Raw genomic sequence first — 10,508 nt, 5'->3', positions numbered from 1 at the left:
ACAGAGACCATAGATCCCACAAAGTCTAAAACATTTACTATATGGCCCTTTACGGTAACAGTTTGCCAACTCCTTACCTAGGCCACCCACAGACTTCTTCCTCCCACATCATTTTTTCTTTCTTTTTTCTTGAGGTAAAAGTGCACAAATATTAAGTGTATAGCTCAATGAATTTTTACATACATAGTCCTTATTTTGAAACAAATTTCAGACATACCGTTTCATTCATAAATACTTCATTATGTAAAAGATAAGGACTTCAAGGTCAATACCATTACCCAAGGTAAAATATTTAGCAATAATATCTTCAGATCATCAGTGGTTAAATTCCTTAATGTCATCAAATATCTAGTCAGGGCTCAAACTTTCATGATTATCTCACAAATAGTTTTTTGTTTGTTCAAATTAAGACCCAAAGTCTATACTTCACATTTGGTTGCTGTGCCTCCCGAGCCTCTTTTAATCATCTAGAGTGTTACTTTTAATGGTTGTCTGTCTTTCCACCCTTTGGAGTTTCCATAATTTATTTTCCCAGTCTTCAGTGCTGGGCATTTACATTATTTTCAGTATTATGGTGTTAAAGACAAAGCTGTATTGAAGGTTCCTGCAGTTAAATATCTGCACACATTCATGATTATTACCTTAGGACGAAGTTCTAGAAATGGAATTACTTGGTCAGATGAGAAGCGTAAGTCATCAATGAACTAACAAGCAACACATTTTCACATGCAGCCATTGAAGAATGTTTAACCCAGCTTGATCTCTGAAGACTCCTCTGCACCCCAACCTGTCCCCAGTTGTTTTCCAAAGAGAAATAGAAAATGAGTGAGTCTCAGGTAAGTTGTTTGTTTCCCACTTGATTTTCCCACAACAAAATGTAAAAGGGCAATTAGTTGAAAATAAGAATTAGAGGAATTTAGAGAGAATAGATGATCAACACACAGGCAAAATTGCTATGAAGATAAACAGATCTGTTTCTGGCCTTACTTCGCATAAACAGAGATAAACATTTTGACTATGAGCTTCCTGGCAGCCACAGTGAAATGGGCAACATGATCAGTACATTATTTGCATTTTCTTTTTTTTTTTTTTTTTGAGACAGAGTCTCACTCTGTTGCCCAGGCTAGAGTGAGTGCCGTGGCGTCAGCCTAGCTCACAGCAACCTCAAACTCCTGAGCTCAAGCGATCCTCCTATCTCAGCCTCCCGAGTAGCTGGGACTACAGGCATGCACCACCATGCCCGGCTAATTTTTTCTATATATATTTTTAGCTGTCCATGTAATTTCTTTCTATTTTTAGTAGAGATGGGGTCTCGCTCTTGCTCAGGCTGGTCTCGAACTCCTGAGCTCAAACGATCCGCCCACCTCGGCCTCCCAGAGTGCTAGGATTACAGGCGTGAGCCACCACGCCCGGCCTGCATTTTCCATAAAGAGAAATCAGTCCAGCTCCTTAGCAAGTCAAGATTTCTGGGACTTTAGCCTAAGAAATTTTATTATGAGTTTTCCCAAAGGCCAGTGGTTTCACCAATAGTTGTTCTAAATAGGCTGGTTTTAGCAGAGGCTTGAAGAATGGGATGGTTTCCTGGTTTTCCATGGCTCTTTTGCCGTCATCTCAGAGTTTGTGGGGTCATGACTCAATTCGAAGTCAGATCCTTCTCTGTTCTTCCATTTTTAGTCTATTTTTTCCTCCCTGACAAGTTAATCTATACATGGAGTAAAGAACATAAACAACATAACAAAGAAAAAATTAGAAAGTGAAATATCTCTGTAATCTAGCTTCTGCCTCCTTCCCTGATACAACTAGGATTATCTGGTTTGGGAATGATCCTTCCAGACCCTCTCTCTCTCTCTCTCTCTCTCTCTATATATATATATAATCTTCATCTGTGTGTGTAGATGTATGTGGGTAAATGTGTGTAAATATGTTTAAGTGATCTTACTATTGACATGTATTTTTTACCACACACATAAAATACACACACTATCTTCTGTTCTGCAACTTTCTTACCTAAGATAAAATATACCCAGTAAACGTAGTTTGTATATATTTTATGATGGAAAATTTTAATTCTGAACATGTACAAAAGTAGAGATTTTAGTGAACCATTTTGTACTTACCTACCTGCAAATATTATCAACTGGTGGCCAATCTTGTTTTATCTATCTTTTGTCCCCACCCACTCCTATCATCATCATCATCATCATCATCATCTAGCCAGTCCTTTGTTAATAGGACTGTTTAGGATTTATACTACCACATTCATGAGACATATTGGCTGTAATTTTAGTTTCTTGTATTGTTCTTGTCACATTTTGCCATCCTGTTATGCTGGCCTCATATAACAAGTTGGGAGATATTCTCTGGGAGAGTTTGAGTAAGATTAGTATTATTTCCTTCTTAAATATCTGGAAGAATTCCCCAGTGAAGTTACCAGGGTGTGCAGTTTTCTTTGTGGAAAAGTTTTTAATTATGAATTCAATCTATTTAAAAGATATAGTACCATGCAGATTTTTTATTTCTTTTTATGTTGGGTTTGGTAAATTGTCCAGTTCATCTTAATCAGAGGTCAGGAAACTTTTTCTGTAGAGGGCCAGACAGAAGTATTTTAGGCTTTGCAGGCCATATGGTCTCTGTTGCAACTACTCAAATTTGATGTTTTATGTTGAAAGCAGCCGTAGACATTATGTAAACCAATGAGCATGGCTATGATCCAGTAACACTTTATGGATGCTGAATGTTGGATTTCACAAGATATTCTTTTCTTTTGACTTTTTTGCCAACTGTTGAAAATGTAAAAACCATTCTTAGCTTGAGGGCCATTGAAAAATACACAGCAGGCTAAATTTGGCCTGCAAGCCAAAGGTTGCTGTCCCCCGATCTATACTGCAAATTTCTTGGCATAAGATTGTTCATATTAATAGTATCACCTTATTAATAATATCTATTTAATGTCTGTAGGATACTAGCACCTTGATGGGCTTTTAAAAATTTTTTTCTAGGCCAGGCGCGGTGGCTCACGCCTGTAATCCTACCACTTTGGGAGGCCGAGGCAGGAGGATTGCTTGAGGTCAGGAGTTCAAGACCAGCCTGAGCAAGAGCGAGACCCCGTCTCTACTAAAAATAAAAGAAATTAGCTGGACAACTAAAAATATATAGAAAATATTAGCCGGACATGGTGGTGCATGCCTGTAGTCCCAGGTACTCAGGAGGCTGAGGCAGGAGGATCACTTGAGTCCAGGAGTTTGAGGTTGCTGTGAGCTAGGCTGATGCCACAGCACTCACTCTAGCCTGGGCAACAAAGTGAGACTCTGTCTCCAAAAAAAAAAGTTCTAGTTTTTTTCTTTTATATACAATAGTAATAATAATAATCCCAACTATTACTTATTGAGTGCTTACTGTGTGCCAGGCACCATCATAATAAATTATAATGGAATTAACTCATTTAATTTACCCAGGCACCCTTTGTGCTAGGTAAGATTTTTTTCTCTTTTTTTTAAATTTTATTTTCCCTGCTTGCAATTTTTCCAATGGGTAAGATTTTTATCCCTATTTTTCAGATGGAGAAACTAAGGCACAATGTTCACACAGCTAGTACATAGTCTATCCAGGACTCTAAAGCAGTGAAGTCACAAATAAGGAAACAACCTCAAAAAGACTTATTATATATTTGTCAAGTATTTGTATAGGCCAAATTCTTAGACATGAGTGTGCTAGGTCAAAGGCATGCATGTGTATAAATTTAAAGGGTACTTTCCAAATTGTATATATATATATTTTGAGACAGGGTCTTGCTCTGTTGCCTGGGCTAGAGTGCCGTGGCATCATCACAGCTCACAGCAACCTCAAACTCCTGGGTGCAAGTGATCCTCCTGCCTCAGCCTCCTGAGTAGCTGGTGCTACAGCCTTGTGCCACCACGTCTGGCTAATTTTTTTTCTATTTTTTGTAGAAATGGGGTCTCACTATGTTGCTCAGGCTGGTCTTGAACTACTGTCCTCAAGCAATCCTCCTGCCTTGGCCTCCCAAAGTGCTAGCATTACTTACAGGCGTAAGCCACCGTGCCCAGCCTCCAAATTGTATTTTGATATTCTGTAATCAGTTTATACTTGTGGCTACAAATCATTTACAAGAAGGCCTAGTTCCCAATATTCCTCCATGTACACACATACCAGACATCACTGGTATTTTTAATTCTTGCTGTTTTTATGATTAAGCATTATATTTCATTTTCATTTGTTTCTCTTTAAAGATTAAATGAGCTTCAGCATCGTTTCACATATTTATTTTCCATTTAGAATTTCTGTACAAATCCCCCTTTCCTTCTTTGTCTTTTGCTTATTACTTCCTAGGAGCTTTTTGTATATGAGTGATATGAATTTTGAAGTGCACATTGCAAACTTTCTTTTTTGGCCAGGTGGTGATTTATCTCTCAACCTTGTTGCCTGTCTCTCCTCACTACAATATAAGCTGCTTGAGGGAAGGTATTTTTGCCAGGTGTTTTTCCTGCTGTATCCCCAGTCCCTAGAACAGTGCCTTGTATTCAGAAGGTGCTCAATAACTGCTTGCTGAATGAATGAATGATTTTTTCACTTACTTAACAGTATATCTTAGAGATTGTTGCATATCAATCCATGTTGCTTTTTATGATTGCACATAGTATTCTTTTATGGGGATTGTAGCATAATTTATTCATCTAATCTTCCATTAGGTTGTTTCCATTCTTTTGCTGTTACAAACAGTACTGTACAGCAGTATTTTCATGTATCCTGTTTTGCTCACATATGTGAGTATTTATATAGAATAATTTCTAGACATGGAATTTCTAGCTAGAGAATGTATACATTTAAAATTTTGATGGATATTGCTAAATTATTTGCCCTCAAAATATATTGTACCAGTGTACACCCACAGATAATTTGGATGTGCCTATTTCTTGACATCTTTACCAACTCAGTGACTCATAAAATACTGATCTCTGATAATATGTAGGGAAAATAGTATCTTGTTTTAGTTTGCATTCTTCTTCATGTCAGTGAAGTTGAGTATTTTTTTTACATATTTTAAAAATCCATTTGCATTTCTTTATCTGTGAATTGATGATCATGTCCTTTGACCATTTTTAAAAAAGGTAAGCTCTTTGGTCTTTTTCTTCTTGCTTTGTAGGAGCTCTCTCTATACGTTAAGGAAATTAGTTCTTTGTCCATCCTGTATGTGTGCATATATCTTTTCCCCAGTTAGTTATGTCCTTTGAGTTTGTTTATGATATATTTTGCCTTGCAATACATAAAGTAGTTAGAATTGTTCTTGTTTTCCTTTGTGGCATCTGAGTTTTGTAGCATGCTTAGAAGAGTCTTCTTCACTCTAAAATTGTTTTTATAAACCTCTCCTGTCTTTATTTTTATGGTTTATATGTTTGTTTAAAATTTTGTTATATCTCAAATTAATTTTTCTGTATAGTATGAGGTAGGGAGCTCAACACTACATTTTTTTCTGCTAGCTCTTCAGTTTTGAATCTGTTTTTTACACATTTATTTAAAAGCTATCTTTATTATATATTTTCCTTTTCTATTTACCTCTATTTCTAGACCCTCTGCTCTGTTCCATTAAGTGTTATTCTTGCTAATGGCAGGATTTTACATTGTTTCTTTCATAAAGTATACTACAAAAAGTGCAAAGTAGGCATCCTGCATGTACTGCCGTGGTAAAAATGATCATAATGAACAGATTGTACAGTAGTGTGCTGTTATAGGAGCCAGTGACATTTGCAGATGTGGCTGTGGACTTCACCGAAGAAGAGTGGCAGCATCTGGACCCAGCTCAGAAGACCCTGCATAGGGATGTGATGCTGGAGACCTATAGTCACCTGGTCTCAGTGGGTAAGGGCAGATTCCTTGTGTACCAATGAATCAAATCCTCCTCATCCTTCCTTCAGAGCTTTCAAGTCCATAACATTTATGATTTTCCCTTAACAGAGTGTTTCCTTCTATAGTTTTAGTTTTTCATGTTTGTATTTTTGTTATATCTGGAATTTATTTTTGTGTATGGTGTGAGTTAAGGATCCATCTTTGCTGGGAGGCCCCTGAAATTGCTTCTTCTTTTCATGAATTTCTGAGCTTCCAAGGCCAAGACCATTATAATTTTCTCTTAATAGGGTGTTCAGGTATAAAACCGGATGCAAGAATTAAGTTGGAACATGGAGAGGCCCCGTGGATTATAGAAAGTGAGTTGTCAAGGTGGATCTGTCCAGGTAAGTGAGCATTGGGTAGATGGCCAAGAGGGCTGCTGCTGCTGCTGCTGCTGCTGCTGCTGCTGCTGCTGCTGCTGCTTCTTCTTCTTCTTCTTCTTCTTCTTCTTCTTCTTCTTCTTCTTCTTCTTCTCTGACATTGATGGCCTCCTTTCTTCCTTAAAATTTACCAGGCCTCCTTTGTAACATCCATCCCATCCCACAACAGCCACTTTCCTAGCACCTCTGTCCATTGCCAACTGGTGTGTGTGTGTGCGTGTGTATGATTTTACCTCTTTCTTCTTCTTTAAGACAGGGAGAAAGTCTTTGAACCTTCCCAGCAGATCATTTCTGGAGAACTTTCATCTCAAAGGGAGATAATAGAAAGAACCCCAAAGAATAATTCATTGTACTCCATTTTGAAAGTCTGGCATATTGGTAATCAAATAGATAGTTATCAAGGAAACAAAGACAGGGTTTTGAGGCAGGTCATAGCCATCAGCCATGAAACATTGGCTGAGGAGACAGGCCCCAAGTATAATGCATTTGGAAAAATGTTCAGTGGGTGCACAGACCTTGATCCTTCAAGTAAAAAACTCCATAATTTTGATTTATGTGAAAAGAACTTAAAATCTTATTTAGATTCACTAAATTGTGATAGGAACTATGCAAGAAAGAACCCCATTGAGAGATTTGGATGTGGAAGACTACCTAGCTATAGTGCCTTCTGTTCTGTGCCTGAGAATGAAGGCTTCATTCATACTGGAATGAAGCCCTGTGGAGAGAGTGAATGTGAAAAAGTTCTTCATAATAAGCAAGCCCATATTCAGTATAAGAAAGTTCAAGGCAGAGAGAAACTCAATGTCTGTAGTGTGTGTGGAAAGGGCTTTCTCAAGAAGTCACAGCTTGTTATACATCAAAGAATTCATACTGGAGAGAAACCATATGTATGTGGGGATTGTGGGAAAGCCTTCAGTGAAAAATCACACCTCATTGTCCATCAGAGGATTCATACTGGGGAGAAACCCTATGAATGTACTGAGTGTGGAAAGGCCTTCTCTCAGAAGTCACCCTTCATTGTTCATCAGAGAGTCCATACGGGAGAGAAACCTTACGAATGTTTTGAGTGTCCAAAAGCCTTCTCCCAGAAGTCACATCTCATTACGCATCAGCGAGTTCATACCAGAGAGAAGCCCTTTGAATGCAGTGACTGTGAGAAAACCTTTTGTGAGAAATCTCACCTTTGTATACACCAGCTAACTCATAATAGGGAGAAGCCCCATGCATGTACTGAATGTGGGAAGACCTTCCCTCGGAAAACACAGCTCATCGTACATCAGAGAACGCACACTGGAGAGAAGCCTTATAAGTGTAGTGAATGTGGAAAAACCTTCTGCCAGCAGTCTCATCTCATAGGACATCAAAGAATTCATACAGGAGAGAAACCTTATGTGTGTACTGACTGTGGGAAGGCTTTTTCCCAGAAGTCACACCTCACTGGCCATCAAAGACTTCATACTGGAGAAAAACCTTATTTGTGCACTGAATGTGGAAAATCCTTCTCTCAGAAATCACCTCTTATTATACACCAGAGAATTCATACAAGGGAGAAACCCTATGAGTGTAGAGAATGTGGCAAAACCTTCTCCCAGAAATCACCCCTTGTTATTCATCAGAGAATTCACACAGGGGAGAAACCCTACGAATGTACTGAGTGTGGGAGGGCCTTTTCCCTGAAGTCACATCTTGTTATACATCAGAGAGCTCACACTGGAGAGAAACCATATGAATGTAGTGAATGTGGAAAGGCCTTCTGTGAGAAGTCTCCACTCATTATACACCAGAGAACCCATACTAAGGAGAAACCCTCTGAATGTGCTGAGTATCGGATGACCTTTTCCCGGAAATCACAGATGATCACATATCAGAGAACACACACTGGGGAGAAACCCTCCAAATGCAGTGACAGTGAGAAGGCCTTCTGCCAGCATGTATACCTCACTGGACGTCAGAATGCATCTAGAAGAAAAATCCTATGTATGTACTGATTATGAGAAGGCTTTTTCCCAGAAGTCAGACCTCATCATGAATGGGAAAACTCACATTGAACAGAAATCCTATGGATATGTTGGACATGAAAAAATGTGGCAATTTCTCAGCTGTAGAATAGACTCATATATTTCTCAGTATTCTGATTATCCTTCCACAGAATGATCTGGTTAGGCCCTCAGAGTGTTTTCAACATCGTAAATATGGAATCAATTTACTCACCCTCAAATTATCTTGGCTCCCTTCATAAAATAAATGTGTCTGGTACAATTAGCACTGCTTTGGTATTGCCTGGTCCTTAAATGTTTTATAGAATTCTCCTGTGTGTTTATTTGGGTGTGGTGCATTATTTGAAGGGTATCTTTTTATTATCTTCTCTCTTTTTTCCATCATATTTTTTCTGTTTAAATTATATATGTAGTATATAATTTATATAATACATATCTATTGATATATCAATATAGAGATATAGATATATGTACTCCTTGTAATTTAAAAAATCATTTATTTCTTCAAGGTTCTTAATATATTTGCATAATTTTGAGCAAAGCAGTCTCATGGTTAATTTAATTTCCTTTATATCTGTGGTTATATTTCCAGTATCCTTTCTCATAGAGTGTATTTGTGATTTTTTTCCTCATTTAAGTAAAGTAATACTAATGTTTTATTTGTTTTACTTCCTCAACCACCTGTAGACCAATTCTTGCATTTATACTATTTTTCTATTTTCTAATTCATTCACTTATGCTTTTATTTCATTAAAATTCTTCCATCTCCTTTTCTATTTTTTATTTTTCTAACTTCTTTAGTTGAATGTGTAATTTAATTAATCACACACTTTCTGATTTATTATAGGTGTATTTTGGGCTATGTATTTTAATCTGAGAACTACTTTAGCCATTTGTGGTCCAATCTGAGAGTATTCTATTTTTCAATAGGTAAATCCTACTGTTTAGCTCAATTTTGTTTGTAAGTATGACTGATCTATTTGGCCTTAGGTCTCCCAGTATATTTCCTGTTGTGTATCTTGTTTTCATTGCTTTTATTTTTTTTCTTTTATTTGAGACAGAGTCTCGCTCTGTCACCCGGGCTAGGGTGCCATGGCATCAGCCTAGCTCACAGCAACCTCAAACTCCTGGGCTCGAGGGATCCTCCTGCCTCAACCTCCTGAGTAGCTGGGATTACAGGTGCTTTTATGTCTTTTAACCTTTTACCATGTGGTCCTGAGTTCCTTTGTACTGTTTTGGATGTGTTACTTCTGTTTCAGAGCATAGCAAATGGAGGAGCTCCTCTCAAGTGTTTTCAGGAATCTAAACCTAATTCTGATACCCAAATATTGATAATTCATAATACCTGGGAGATGAGATTTGAGGCTGCAAAGAAGCATGATGGCAGGCCTGTGGCTATACATGTTCAGAGGACTTTTTTACCTTTCTATTCAATGCCAAGATTTTAGATACATAAGTTCCCTTGTAGTTTGTTTTAGTCTTTTTTTGTGCTGCTATAATAGAATACCTGATACTGGATCATTTATGAAGAGCAGAGATTTATTTCTCACAGTTCCAGAGTTTGACAAGTCCAAGATCCAGGCACTGGCATTTGGTCTGTTGAGGGCCTTCTTGGTGCATCCTCACATGGTTAAAGGAAGGAAGGGCAAGCTAACAAGCTAGCAAGCTAACCAAATGCTGAGTGAAGCCTCTTTTAAAAGGGCCATAATTTTTTTTAAAAGGCTAGGTGCTGGCCGGGCGTGGTGGCTCACGCCTGTAATCCTAGCACTCTGGGAGGCCGAGGTGGGCGGATCGTTTGAGCTCAGGAGTTCAAGACCAGCCTGAGCAAGAGCGAGACCCCATCTCTACTAAAAAAATAGAAAGAAATGATATGGACAGCTAAAAATATATATATAGAAAAAATTAGCCGGGCATGGTGGCGCATGCCTGTAGTCCCAGCTACTCGGGAGGCTGAGACAGGAGGATCGCTTGAGCTCAGGAGTTTGAGGTTGCTGTGAGCTAGGCTGACGCCACGGCACTCATTCTAGCCCGGGCAACAGAGTGAGACTCTGTCTCAAAAAAACAAAACAAAACAAACAAACAAAAAAAAACAAAAAAAGAAGTTGCCATCAATGAGGAATGGGCTCTCATTAGACACCAAATCTGTGGGCTCCTTGATCTTGGACTTCCCAGACTCCAGAACTATGAGAAATAAACTTCTGTTGTTCATAAGTTACCAAGTTCATGATAT

The 10,508-nt window shown here is 38.3% G+C and overlaps 1 protein-coding gene across 1 annotated transcript; it reads left to right on the top strand.

Moving 5' to 3' along the window:
* Positions 1 to 821: 821 nt before the first annotated feature.
* On the top strand, positions 822 to 8,269 carry ZNF630 (zinc finger protein 630). Its single transcript, XM_069464283.1, has 4 exons — positions 822 to 836; positions 5,748 to 5,874; positions 6,150 to 6,245; positions 6,534 to 8,269. The coding sequence occupies exons 1-4, from the start codon at positions 822 to 824 to the stop codon at positions 8,267 to 8,269; spliced, it is 1,974 nt and encodes a 657-aa protein (XP_069320384.1).
* Positions 8,270 to 10,508: the final 2,239 nt, after the last annotated feature.

This window comes from Eulemur rufifrons, chromosome 30 (assembly GCF_041146395.1).
Source record: "Eulemur rufifrons isolate Redbay chromosome 30, OSU_ERuf_1, whole genome shotgun sequence".
Lineage (NCBI taxonomy): Eukaryota > Metazoa > Chordata > Mammalia > Primates > Lemuridae > Eulemur > Eulemur rufifrons.
The sequence above is the reverse complement of the archived record's forward strand: the minus strand, read 5'-3'. Positions and strand labels throughout refer to the sequence as shown.